General features: G+C 47.2%; 1 protein-coding gene across 13 annotated transcripts in view; it reads left to right on the top strand.

Annotated features, from left to right (window-relative positions):
- The window catches only part of LOC116940216 (rap guanine nucleotide exchange factor 2-like), a 246,204-nt gene that overhangs the window by 184,726 nt on the left and 46,806 nt on the right, over window positions 1–14,672 (top strand). For all 13 annotated transcript variants that reach the window (XM_076065639.1, XM_076065636.1, XM_076065634.1 and 10 more), the window contains one exon: window positions 10,595–10,753. In XM_076065639.1, the coding sequence (XP_075921754.1) occupies window positions 10,595–10,753 (159 nt within the window). The remainder of the gene's footprint in view (window positions 1–10,594; window positions 10,754–14,672) is intronic.

The raw sequence follows: 14,672 nt of genomic DNA, 5'->3' as shown, positions 1-14,672 counted from the left end.
ACTGCATTGTATAGTGAATCCACAACTGGAGCCGTGGCTGTTTTTGCCAGGGTCTCTGTGCTACGATAAACATTGCTGACGTTTGTCGTGGTTTTGTTTTGCTCTCATCATTGTCTAGTGACCCGTGTCACTCTTGCGAATGAGGACTCCTGAGTTCTCACGTGGTTACACAACACAATCGACTTGAAACACGAGCACATCTCTCGCGCACGGTAACGGCGATGCGTTGCTGTCTCGCGGGGGGTCCCACCTGCTTCATTACGAGAGAGGCTGCCGCCTACCTCTATCTCTTTGATGAGTTCCCTCCATAAAGACCCTCACCGCCCCCCCCAATCCACAAGCACTCATTTCACAATAAAGTGCTTGCCAGATCACCTTGCTGATCTCGTGTCAAGGAGCACAAACCATGATCATGCGAACTCCGGTCATCTTCACAGCATCGGCTGTTGGCTGACCATCGAACAAAGACGGCCGCTGCATCGCACGCTTTCAGGTGTGCTTCTGCGGCTGTCTGGAACACTCTTCCTTCCGGTATTAGGAAGCCACTGGAGCTATGCAATTTTAAATCATCTAGATTGAAAACGAATTTCTTTCGAACTGCTTTTTTGCGTTTAGTTCGTTGTCCTTCCTCTGTGCCTCCGATTAGCATGATTGGCTACGTACAGTGCGAAGGAAGTTCGGATGATCGGAGTTCTGATGATTGGTGGTGAGATGTTAAATAACTCGCTTGCTATGTAGGAGGGTCGTGGGTTTGATCCTGACCCTGATGCCTGTTGTATAATTGGAGTTTGCATGTTCTCCCCGTGGTCGTCTGGATTTCTGTCCAGGTCCTCTGGGTTTTCTCTCCATATTTATAAACATGCGTTTAAATTACTTGGCTGATATAAATATCCACATGATAAGGCACAAAGTTGAGCTACTATTTGTGGCCAGGTCGCTTCTGAAAAAGAGCTATATACCCCAGAGGGCCTTGCCTGCTAAAATAAAAAAATAGTTTACTTTGATCGCCATTTTAGAAAGTCACGGCGGGCATGGAGGTCACAGAAATTTTGAAATTGAATGAACTCTAAACTGGTTTTGGATACCCCACTGCAACAACCCATGAAAAACCAATATGGTAAGGTATGGTCAAATAACCACCATGACCAACACAGTGTAAGGAGGCCCTCATGTAGCGGTGGATTGACACATTTAATTTTTTTAAATTCTTATTATAAATCCAAGTGAGACCTTTGTTTATTTATTCATAGGAGTAACACTGCACCGTTAATCCCCAAAGGTTCAAATTAAATGTAAAGCAGCAGTAAAGGCACCTTGGTTCTGTGCAGATAAAATAAACACGGCTGTTTATCATTCACGGACGCCCACCACTGGGTCTCTGCAGGTGGCTAATATCCTCCGTGCCATTACCACCTGGAAATTTGCGTAGGAGTACCATCTCTGATGATCGTGCGAGAGCCGCGAGTGTGCACTTTGCAGCAATGTCACCTGGGACGGCGGTCGTGCTGCTGCGTCATCGTCATCGGGAGCAAGGTGGCGCTTTTTCTTAAAGGATGCCCTGAGAGTGGTGGAGCTCTGCTGCCCATGCGCTCGTTGAAGGCTGGGGCTCGCGTGTACCCCACTGTGGATTGTGCGCCTCCTCCAAATGCCTCGTGCTGAATAAATAAGACCTTAATAATAGCAGCAGCGTCTGATGATGGAAGTCATACTTGAGCCCTTTGTAGTTGTCTTGTGGACTAAAAAATGTCCAGGCAGCAATTGATTTAAAAGGCAAACTCTGGATTGCTTCCAATTTTGAGGCCAATGTGCTCAAATGTATATTTTTATTCACTTTTTTTTTACTTTAGTTTTTTAATGTAACATTTTCCTTCTCACAATTCGCTCATCTACTGTGGTGTGTCTCAAGACGCACTGCTTTGGCCAATTTTTCCATCCAGCTTCTCCTTTTGCAAAGTAATGTTACGCTTGAACATAAACGAACATTTTTACGCCGATGAATGCCAATGGTGCAAAGCCATAGACCCTGCCTGCTCCCTATTCGCATCGACTCTGTGTTGGTGTCGTGAGGTTGTCTGCTGGGTTGAGTTAATCTCCTTTTAGATAAACCTTCAAATCTGTGGCAACATGGAGTCAAAAGATTCTAACCCTCATTCTGTTCTCTTGTAGGCCTTGCACTCGAGAGTACGTAGCCAGAGTGTTTGCGTTATCTGTGATCCCGAGCTGGATTTTTCTTCTGTTTCTTACCTTGGCAAAATCTATTCCCATTTGTGTCACGCTCTGCAGTCGCAGTGTCTTAACACATAGTAGAAATAATAATAATAACAAAAAATATGCACAGCCCTTTGCCGGGGATCAAACTCAAGTGGCTGAACTTGAGGTGCGATGTGCTCACCACTGTGCCACCAACTCCCAACCTGCCTTAACTGTTATTGCCTGAAATTCTCATTTCAACATTCATATCTCTGAAATACCATTTGAATTTCATAAAGCACTTGGACAACTGCATATTCCTCTCTTGTCACGAGAAATGTATTACTTTCAGCCTCCAGATGATCCAGATTGCCAGCGCTTTACGGTTTTTTTATCGCGTTTGACGTGAATTGAAACTCTGACAATTGATTATTTCACCCCTCGGTGTCATGGGCCTGTTGATATGTGATTGACGAGTTGTGCGCATGGCTTTACAAGATGAAGGGGCTGCTCCCCAGAGTCCAGATCCTCAAAGTCACCACCTAAAATCTCACGGGGTTTTTGAGCCAGAACCACTTTGCATTCACAATGCGGCCTGCGGGTAGAGCGTTTGATGATGTCCATCATGAATGCTTAATCTTGTTTGCGAAACACAGCGATCCATGTAGTGCTGTTATATTGGCTTTAATTTACAGCTTAATTCCGTTGTGCTCTATTAACATCGAGATCACTGCAGAATAAACTAAACAGTATTTTATTTTACCAGGTGACGACCCACTGAGTTATATATATAGCTCTTTTTTTCAAAAGCGACCTGGCCACAAATGATAGCTCAACGACATGGCTTATGTGAAAATATATAGCAGACAAATACTCTAAATGCATGTTTCTCAATGTGGAGGTGGGAAAAAAAACGGAGAAAAATCCACGCGACCGCTGGGAGAACATGCAAACTTCAAATATGCAGGTGTCATGGTTGGGATCGAACCCATGACCTGTATATCAGGCAAGGGAGTTAACATCTCGCCACCGCGGCACCCCAGGCAGCAGCGGTTGACACGGCCCGGTTGCAGGCTTGTTCACCAGCCTTATGCTGCATACTTCCTATCTATTGTCGGTATTCAATGGTTAGCATGCACGTACCTACAGTGCACAGTGACCAGAGGCACTGGCATAGCAGGCTTTGTATCCTGTGGATAGACGACACAGAGAGTCAAGACTCCACGCGCCGTATTCCCCACATTTCCGGGCGGCGACTCTTATCCTCGAACTCGCCACTGATAGTAGGAGCAATCTACCCCGCAGATAACAATCCGGTTACAGATAACTCTTACAGCCTGCACTCTCACGGCCGGCACTTGGAATTCTAGCTTTGACATTCTCTAAATTGCACATATGTTTGATTCCTTATTCACTAAGAGAGACTGCAAAGTGCACTGATCCATGCTGTGCGTGAGACACGCTTGCATGCAGTGTTGCAAGCACCATTGACCTCTGGCCGAACATTCATTTTGTGCCCTGCCTCTCCCTTTGCGCAAAAGGTTGCATTCGTGACAGCACAGCAACATGAGCACATCTTTGGGTTCCCCAGGGGGGGGGGGAAATCCACACAGTATATATACTAACATGTAAAGGATACATATTCTTGGTTCTTTCGGTAAAGTCACGTATTTTTATTTTTTATTATTTTATTGTTTCCCTTCTACGTGACTTTACCGAAAGAACCAAGAATATGAATCCCTGCAGTCGCGAAAGCTTTAAATAAAAAAAAATATGTAAAGGATATTCAATGTATGCGGTATTACTTGTTTTTTATCTCATGGAATATCCAGTGGTTGCGCCCCTCCGACCGCCTTTGTGCATCAAGCAGCGTACGTGGAAGAGTGGACCGAATGCCATTTGAGTTCCCTCTACTGGAGTCCCTTCTGTGAGCAGTGGTGTGAGCGCGTGGAATTTCAGGGCTGCTCCCCTTTACCCCGCGGAATCTATCCACTCTCACGTACACTTGAGTTTGCAGTAATTCTCTCTCACTCTCATTCAGATTAATCAATTGGCTCCTGCGACTATCGCACGGGTGTGTATGATCTGCTTAGTGCACAGTTAAATAATTCCTGATTTTTAAGGTATGAGTGCTGCCCAGACTGTGGTTGCCTGCACACTGCCAAACGCGTCGGAATGTCTGACACGTCACAACGCTATGTCTGCGACGATAGACACAGGAGGATTGAGCGTTTTGCTGTGGAGCTGTCTGTTCACAAGACGCGGTCGGACAGATGACCTGATGCATGGAGAAGTAGTGCAGATGACAGTCAGCAGCTCTACCAATTAACCCCTAACCCAACCTCTGCCTTCAGTGGCCCAGGGTTAACATTGAACAGCGCTGATGAACTGCAGTTCACCTTTACTGCTTCGGGTCTCCCTGCAAGCAAGGTCTTATTATGCCAGAGATGTGTGTCATTCTTAATGACATTACCATTACATGTATGGATTTATCTATATCATGTGTTGGACGTATTTATACGGAGCATAAAAACCTAAACCGTGACGGTTGGAGTCGTCGAGGACCAGCCTTTGAGGCCTTTGTGTACGTACGTTGCATACGCTCGCTAATTTGACTTGTCAGCTCACTCTCGCAAATGAGACTCTCCTGGTCTCGTGCGTTCTCACATGGTTGGACAAAATAAGCTCAAAACTCGATCGTATTGCATGCACAGAGAGACAATAATTATAGGCATACGCAAGCGAAAGAGGTTGAGTGGTACTTGCGCAGACGGTAATAATGATTGTCACCGGTCATGGCTATCGTCAGACTTCATTTCTCCGTCACCACGAAGTGCGGGCCTGTTCCCCAGGGTGCACCGCAATCCCCTTTGACTCGAGGGCTCTCATTAATATTCTCCGCGCGGCCAGGGTCGTGCGTGCGTGCGTGCACGGTGCCTGTCTGCCGTGAGACGCCGGCCACCGGCTGCTCGCGTGAGCTGCCCCACCACTGGCCGCCTCTTTCCCGACGCGTGAGCTTCAAGCAGCAGGGCGGGAAGCTCCACGTGGGCCTTCGGTTCTGGCCTCTGCATCTGGGACCCATTGGCGGGTTTTGCCCCGTTTATTAAGGCGGCGTTTGTTTATTAACATTCTTCTTCGTTGACATCTTCGAGTCGGATTTGGATAATATAGTAAATGCACATGTGCACATGTCAAGTTTCATATGCAGCACAGGGAACTAGATTTTATTTCCTTGATTTAAACCGGGTGAGGTGCTGTTGAGGTCAAGGGGTCTCCCCCAAGGGGAGACCTGGGTGGAATAGAATGCGTGAGGAACCGGGTGGGGAGCGCTTGTGTCGCGGTTAGCGCGCTGCGCTATGAACCCGGCGACATGAGTTCAATTCCCGCTCACAACCAACACCAGTTACGATTATCTAAACCGGTCCTGGGCCTCCTCTGGGTAGACTCAGCCCCAAATGAGTACCTGGTGTGGTGTGTAAACATCGCCACTGGGGAGACAAAGGCGGCCGGGCGTGGTGCTGGCCACCCACCCCCTCGTGTGCTGTGCCGGCCTTCAAAGTTGCTCGCTCAGAGCTCTTGCCCCAACAGTCTATCAAGGCTATACGGGGGATCTTTGTCTTTGAATATTGCAAAAGTTAAACTGTTAAAACAACCAAAACATTTCCCCAACAACAATAATAAATTTACCTTTGTGTTGTAATTACAGGAGAATCCATCTCATCCGTCATTGCATCATCACGTTTTCAATTTTCCGAGGGAGCCGTGGCCTCTGTGAAAAAGCTCCTTTTATCTGTGTCCATTTTCTTCCTCTTGTCGACGATTATAGCAGGAAATTATCCTTTCGTTTGTCCTTTCGTTTTGTGGAATGGCTTCCCAACGTTCTGCACTTGTTTTACGCTCTGGGTCCTGGTGTCAAAGCCCACTCGGTTATCTGGCTTGATCACCTGAATGTGAAATCGCAGTATTATGAAATTGTAGTTGTTACTCTCCACATCAGCCATACGACCAAAGAATAAGATTAAATCCTTGGAAATTCCATATGAGTTGGATCTCTTAAAGGAAGACAAGAACAACTGCAGATATATATTTTTCTGCAGATATGTGCGTAGGCTTTGTGTAGGTGACTCTCCAACACAATTGTAAAGCTTCCTTCATGAGAATAAAGACTTGAAGCAGTGTGCTCTTGCGACATCACTGCAGTGTAAACATTGTCTTGCCAAGCAGGGAAAACCAAACTCTGTGACTCTAAAGTGTATTTTTGTCATTACAAAATGCTCACACTGACAATATAGAGCCCAGGACACACGGCACAGAAACATACATAGGACCTGCTCGTTTTGCGGCTTCCTTCAACGATTCTTCAGAATCTGGCTAATGGGACATTGTCTGCTGGCGATTGCAATCAGCAGGTTATGGGCGGTGTCGAGAGAGAGAGGGCTACGGTGCAATTGCGGTGTTTAATGTGCTCCTGTGCTCTCGGTGAGGTTTGCCGATAGAATTGCACTTTCGATTGCGGTGCAGAGCATCGCGCCTGCTTCTCGTGCCATGCCCGCCGCCGTCACCGATCACATGACTTGATCCCAATTAAATCTCAAACATTTGAGCACAAAATCTAAGAAATGCGAACGCAATATAAAACGCGCACACTCGCAAAACAACATAACCCATTGCTCAACCGCATGCAAATTATACACTCTAATTGGAATAATTTTTAACAGATTTTAATGACGGACTGTCAGTAATGTGATTACAGTAATCCATTATGCCCCAACACTGGGTGTGATGATGTGCACCCTTGGTTGCTCTTGGAACCTTTGACAGCTTGTGACAATCGTAAGGCCTGAGCTGCCTGCGTCGGTCCCTGTCGCGATGTGCCTGCACGTTCGTCAGCCCCGGGAGTCCCGCTCGTTTGTCTGGTTGGACGGCTGTGCGCACGGTGTGCTCGCGCGTTGCTGGGAGCGATCTTGCTGCTCGCGCAAGGGCCGAGGATACGTTTTCATCGGTCACACAATACAAGGGTGCACAGAGAAACACGCCCATTATAGTTCGTGGAAACGTTAACGCCTTCCTTGGGGTTTTCCAACGCTTGGCGCGCACATGATTACACACGATTTAATAATGTAATTTGTCTTCCCCAAAAGCCTCGTACTGTGTAATTTATGGAAAGCCTACATTTTGTTTTGATTGTGGCTTTATTAGCTTTTTTTACTCTTGTGGCAAAAATGTTATATTTTTTTTATCAATTAGCAATAATACTGTACTAGTAACGAATTGGCATATTCTGTTTACATGACAAACCTTACTTAATTGGCTGTGTCGGGTGGTGGCGGGTTTAACGACACATTTATATTTACGCGATCTAACCCAAAAAAAACTGTATTATGAATGATATTTTTGATTTAAAGCTTTCGTGACTGCAGGGATTCATATTCTTGGTTCTTTCGGTAAAGTCACGTAGAAGGGAAACAATAAAATAAGTGTTTCATAAAATATTGTTTTATATTTTTATTTTTTTATTGTTTCCCTTCTACGTGACTTTAGCGAAAGAACCAAGAATATGGATGATATTGTTTGCGAAAGCCTACGCGTTAATACGTCTCCTTCCTATATTCTCTTTCCAGATAAAAAATATTATTTACGTTTTTTTATCACACATCCCAATGGCCACCCGGCCTTCTGGAGTAAATTTTTTGGCAGCATTGAATAAATGCAACCAAACTCTGGACCGGTTTCAACATTTAGTGTTTCATCCGTAGTTAGGTTTGCTAAAACCAACGCTGATGACCCATACCTAACAGAGAGGGTTTGCCAGTTCACCAGCATTGGTTCAAGCAAGCCTGACTGCTGATGAGAATCCTCGCCAACAAACCTGCATCACCCGCTTACTCCAAGGCCTGCACATTCACCTGGCCTGAATCAATTCCTGGGATTTCTGCTGTGCCAACCCCATTCACGGTGTTGGTAAATACATCTTCAAGCACAGCATTCAACAGTGTAGGATACACGGTACAGTTTTGTTCTACGGCTATAAGAATGTAGCCTAAGAATCCTGTAATAAAACAGAGGCTCCCTTTATGGACCGATTTGCCATATTACCGTTTGTCAGTTGAGAGTAAACTGGCTCTGCTGCAGTGCATGAGCATCCTAGGTTTCATTTGTGTCCAGTGCTTGTGGATGCATCAAGTGTGCAGTGCGTTGGCGTGGCATGTCGTGCATAGTTTGTAAGCGACACGCACACGGTGGTGTGGAAAGGTGTGGTGTGGAATGTTCTTGGTTGGCTCCAGAAAGTTTGTGGGCGGTTGTTGGTGGGTGAAAAGCCAACCGTTTTGCGTAGCACATGGACCGTGTACCTCCGGTTAGCACGGTGGGCTAGGTACGGCACGAAAAAGTTTAACATACATACGTACGTACGCTGCGTGTGTCACATTCTCAAGTGGAAACCAGAGGCCAGAACAAATCACAAATTTGGTAAAAATCACGGGTTACAGGGCACACCATCTCTTGAGGATTTTAGCCGTGGTGAATCCTTGCGTGCTTGGATTCGCAGTGGTGGATCGTATTTTATGCAAAAAAGAAGAATTTTATTTTGTTATAAATATAGCTGTAACGAGTGTTACAGTTATATCGTTTATTTTGTACCGAGTGTTTTCACTGTAAATTTTTATTTTTTGGTTCTTTAAAAACACTTTGAAACGGGTATTATTATTACTACACTAAGTGTTTGACCTCTGGGAGTGAACAAATATAAGACTCGTATGATACAAGACGCCTTCCCGGTTATTGATATTCTGGCTAAAGGTGAAAACTATGGAACCCCCGGTGTGTTGTTCTGACTCGGGAGTTAATGTTCGTGGCGTAAGCCAAATCCCAGCAGAGGCGCGCATAAAACTCACATTTGGAGCACCAATCAATTTGTCCTCCCCTTTACAAGAACGCCGGCGCACGGCGCCGCTTACAGCATCAGCGGGGCTCCGCGTCGCCATTTACTGCTGCGGCGGTGAACGGCAAAGCAGACGCGGCCAACAATCCTGAGCGTGCTGGCCTTGCGAACATGTTTCGTCAATCACTGACCGCGCTCGTGGCTAGCGTCGGTCGCCAACGCGCGCCCGGTTTAATTTTACCGCTCGTGCGGTAAACGTACGTTTGATTCGTCAGTAGAATCTCGCGCCGACGCGCCATTCTCGCTTTCATGCAGATGGCGAAGCTTCGTTAAGAGATCTAGGGATGAAACCTACTTCGAAATCGTAGTCGGAAGCGCTCTCACGGCAACATTACTTTGGCCTCACTCGTGCTATACTTCAATCTATAAGTATCCTTATTCATGGTTAGCTTTCGCTCAACACATGTAGGTAAAAATAACATCTTGATGGAATCTCCAGCACAGTTGGTGCTATGTTGCCCATGGTACTAACATGACAGAGTCTCGGCACATTCGCGTCTTGATACATTTCAGTTAGAATATGAACAGTGGGAAGGGTGGGTTTTATATTCCCTGCACACAGGCTCTCCTACCCCTGCAGGCAGTGGCTCCTGTGAAGGGCACACATCAGGCCGTGCTGGCCACATGTGTTTTGAGATGATATAGCGGTACCCACACTTTACCCCCACCATCCCTGTAAACGCACGTTACAACTGGGATGGACTGAAGCCACTGATGAAGGTTTTAGTCTCTTGAACTTGGCAGCTCTTGTGAGATTTGTGTCTGATCACTTCAACAGAAAGAAGGCTGTCATTCATTCGGATACATTTTAGATACCTACCCAAATCCTTTCTGCAACTGTGCCTTAGTAGAATTTTAATTTCCTGAGTTCAGGCAGGGCCAGTAGCAGTGCATACCTTTTATCCACCATCTTGGAGTCTTGAATCAACAATTCTAGATATCGGCACGATATTGCAAAGCAATAACATACCTGTAGAAGAGCATTTGAATAGATGTATCATTTGTTTGTGTGGAAATTGAGGTATCCTCATTTGGTTGGGTTTTCTCCAAACACTTTATTTTACATCGACTTATGAAAAATGAGAAAAATCTGGAAAATAGCCCAAGCCAGAACCATTGTCATGGAGAGCATCTAACACTCGTTCAACCTTTCATGATAAATAAAAAAATCTATGTGAATGTATACATGAGAATTGTTGCCACATTTCACTTGTGTGTGTGTGTATGTGGTCTGCACTGGTGACTTTCTTCACGATGGGAACGCACGTCACTGTTCTCAGGACGCGTCACTATTTGCGCAAGATGCTCCTTTTTGCTGCGCGATTGTCACTCTGCGTCCTCCAGGTCTCCCCGCGTGACCGCGGGGCACTTTGTGCCAACCCGCGTGGCTGTGGCGTGCCCGCGCCTGGGGCGCTCATCACGCGTTCTCTGTCCCTGTGCGTGCGTGCGTGCGCACGCGTGCAGGTGGACTATGTGGATGAGAGCGAGGACGGCCTTCAACGCCCCGACGCGCTGCGCCAGTCGCGGCGTCGCTTCCGCCGCATTAACCAGCGAGGAGAACGACAGACCATCATTGAGACCATGGACAACCTGCAGGCCAACTTACTTCGCGGCTACCACACGGTGCGTCCAACACGTGGGCCCGCGGCCGCACGGCGGGGCTTTGCGTCGCCTGGCACCGCACTCGGGCGTCACCGCACACAGGAGCACGTCGAGCCAAGTAGGCATAGAGCCTTTCTCTTTTTGTTATACTTGGATTCTTTTTTTTTAACAAGAGCCCAGTACAAAGCACGAACTGCAGGGGGAAGGGGTACAGATAATGCGCAGACGACAAGCCCGAAGCCAGGTGCCCACGGAGGCAGGGGAGAGGGAGGGTGATTGGGGGGGGATGTAGAGCCATTCTCTTAAGCTGTGTGCCTACGAGGCGCTTTACAGAGGCCGCAATATGTATGCATTGCTATGTTCAACCACATTTCCCAGCATAAAGCCACACTGAACCAGCGTTCCGCACTCAGCCGAGTGTCCTTGCAGGTGGGATTGCAAGGGGGGAAAAAATAATTACGTACAGACAAGAAAATTATTTAGCTTTGCCGTCCAATGACAAACGAAGGAAAGTCCACCTCTCATATGCCATCGTTTGGAATGCAGCTGAAACCGGAGCTTATGAACGTAGTTAAGCTATTTACACTTATATCGTCGATACTCGTAAGCCTTCACGGGAACACGTTTACAGTGTTGTGCAGTTACCATCAACAGTAATCTTTAAACCATTCTGCATCTCAAAATCATCAAACTCCGTGCGTCAACTGCGTAGATTGTTCCCTGCAGGTTACGTGATAGCTGGCCGGAGGCCCTTGCCTCCACAGTTTCTCCCTCGTGCCGAGCAAAGAGTGCATTCTCCACTTTTAGGCCTTGTTATGAAAGTGGCAAATTATCTGAGCACTGTTCACCAAACGGTGAGCATTTGTGACAAGAATCCAGCGTTGAGCAAGAGCCATCTGGAAACTGCTCTGGTAGTGAGCCGTCCGTTTCTATTAACTTTCTTGGTGGGTTTGATAATGGCGAAGAAAAGTCGGTGGATATACTGCTGTGTGTGTGAGGGATGTTTTGCTCCACAGGTGTATTTGTGGAAAATGTTGGATCGATGCTTGTGCTCTTAAACGTTGCATTAAAGTTACCCAATTACAATAAAAAAAATATTTGGTGCTGCTGCCTTGGTAGTTGTGCACAAGCGCAAACAACAGAAAACTCAACGCATTGGTCAACGACGTCAGTGATCGTGACGGATGTGTTGAGTTTTCAATTAAAGTACAAATGTTTTTTTAAAATAAAGTGCAGAATAAAGAGGTAAAACCACTGACGGGTCGTCGCGACATGTGCTTGGTGGCGTCACCGCACGTTAGTGGGGGTCACACCCCCACTTCGCCCCCCACTCTCTTCTTGATGATGTAACCCAGGTTTTGCCCGTGCAAAAAGAGGCGATGCTGTTGCGTATCGGTATTTATTCCATCTCCTGGTTACAGCGAGGGTAAAGCAACATCTTGCCACAGTGGTGAGATGTTAACTATCTCACCTGGTATGCAGGAGGTCCTGGGTTTGATCACGACCCTGACGCCTGCTGTATATTTGGAGTTTTAATGTATCTCCCCGTGGTCACGTGGATTTTTGTCCGGGCCCACGTGATAAGCCACTTCGTTGAGCTGTCATTTGTGGCCAGGTCGCTTCTGAAAAAGCGCTGTATAGCTCAGCGGGCCTTCCCTGCTAAAATAACTAAAATCGTTTGAGTTTTTAGTCGTTTCGATTCGAGACGACTCATCGGTCACCAACAGTGGAAGCCGTGACATTATTGGTGGTAGAGCTGTGTCCAGGCGCTGCAGGAATGTGAACGTGCCGTTAAGAGCGGTCACCCCGTCCCCTCTCCCTCCAAACCGGCCCTGCCCTCCTTTGGTGCAGGGTCCCCGCACCTCTCAGCAGCGATTTGCACGCCATCTCCCATTGTGGGACATTGATGAAATGAAGGGCATCCCGATCCAATTAGTTGATAGATGAGCCATGAAAGAGAGTAGTGGAAGTTGGATTAGCGAAGGTTTGAATTGATCCCTGGTATATGTCGGTTATTATTTATAGGAGGTAGGACGAGAGACGCATCTGTCCGTCATCAACAGCCATGATCTACTTCCACATGAAGGCCTTCCTCTGTCATTACCATCCCTCATGGCCTTGCGATTCCAGAACCATCGCGCAATTGACATTTGGTTGACAACACACCTGCTCTTGAGACGGCACTGCATGTGATTACAGAATTTTAGCTTCCAAAAGTGGCCCAACTTGTTCCCACTCGCCTCTTTACGTCAACGTTTTGATACAGGGCCTCTTATGGGTACGTTACACACACACACCGTGTTGTGTTTCCAGTTGTGTCCCTTCAACAGTTACTTTGTTATGGGATGATGATAACATTGTTCCTTCTTCTCCAGAACAAATAATTTGAACTTTAAATGTGGAAGAGCTGCTTAAAGTGTGAGAAAAAAAGCGCCTATGCATGTGCACGTGGCTGTGAGTGTATACCTGTAGAGCGTTGTTTTCTGTGTACATTATTGAGGCTCTCATTCGGATATCACCACATTTACACACGGTTTTCAAGTATTGCGGTGTTGTCTACACCTGCACTTATTTTAACCGACTAAAGCCCAACGCCGTACGTGCCTCACCCATCTACTTAACCCCCTACCCCCTTCCACCCTCATGTCCATCCCTGTCCTGTCCCAACTGTTTTGTGTGGCTGCGCAGCCGCTGAGTGGCTTGTTTGATTTGTCGTCTATCCCCCGTCCCAGATGTGCACATGCATGTTGATTCTCTGTTCACCTTCAAACTGAGAATAGCAGCAATCCCGCTGGAAATGAATAATGCATATTTCAAAGAAATGCAGATTACATTGCCTTAAGCTTTTGCCGCATGCTAGATTTCATAAGGAAGTAATTTGATTCATCGGAACCTCCTCGGAGCATTTCCACGCGCAGCAACTATGGTGCCTTCGCCGTGCGCCTGACGCGAGAGCGACGTCCATGCATTGCACTGCAGCGGTGCCTTAATATCTTCAGTGCTCTTCGGCACAGGCCTACAACATCAAGCAGCCAGCGACACATTTCACTGTTTAGATTGCTATGGGTCAGCGTTAAGCACATTTCTTGAAGTGAGCAAGGTTTTCTGAGACCTTGAGAAAGGAGACGACGACGATGATGGGGGACGGAATTTGAAAGTGGCGCTGTGCGAGGATAGAAGCGGCAAAAGAAACGTTGTGTGTTGTTGTGACCTGCATTGTGGTGAGTGGCTGAGTGTGTTGTTGTGACCTGCATTGTGGTGAGTGGCTGAGTGTGCTGTTTGTTACCTGCAGTGTTATGAGTGAGTGGGTGAGTGTGTTGTTGTGACCTGCAGTGTGGTGAGTGGATGAGTGAGCGGGTGTGTGTGTTGTTGTGGGGAGTGGTAGTGGAGCGGTTAGTGCGATTCGCTACAAATCTGGCGACCCGGGTTCGATTCCCGCTCACGGCCCACACCAGTGACGATTATATGAACCGGTCCTGGGCCTCCCCTAGGTCGACTCAGCCTCAAATGAGTAGGGAGACAAAGGCGGCCGGGCGTGGTGTTGGCCACCCACCCCCTCGTGTGCCGTGCCAGCCTTCATAGGTGCTCGCTAACAGCACTTGCCCCTACAGTCTGTTAAGGCTTTACGGGGTGTCTTTGTGCGTTGTTATGACCTGCAGTGTGGTGGCTGAACAAATTGTTGATGAGTGCATGAGACAAAGCAGTCGTGTGTCTGGTCGAGTCCTCAACATGGGACTGACCGCCGCCGAGTGAGCGAGCGACCGGTGTGCAATGGTGAATGCTGGGTCATCAATAAACCCGACCGCTTTCTGTTGACTTCTGTCAAGTACAGTGAGAATTGTCAAATGTGCAGTCGCAGGAAGTCGTGCAACAACAAATTCATAAATTATGCACACTCGGCCAGATTCCACGGTACTGCCAAGCGGGCAAAATGCCCCCC

This window comes from Petromyzon marinus, chromosome 8 (genome assembly GCF_048934315.1).
Source record: "Petromyzon marinus isolate PM22_M1 ecotype Great Lakes invasive population chromosome 8, UKy_Petmar_22M1.pri1.0, whole genome shotgun sequence".
In the NCBI taxonomy this organism is placed as follows: Eukaryota; Metazoa; Chordata; class Hyperoartia; order Petromyzontiformes; family Petromyzontidae; genus Petromyzon; species Petromyzon marinus.
This window is presented reverse-complemented; position numbering and strand designations above follow the sequence as displayed.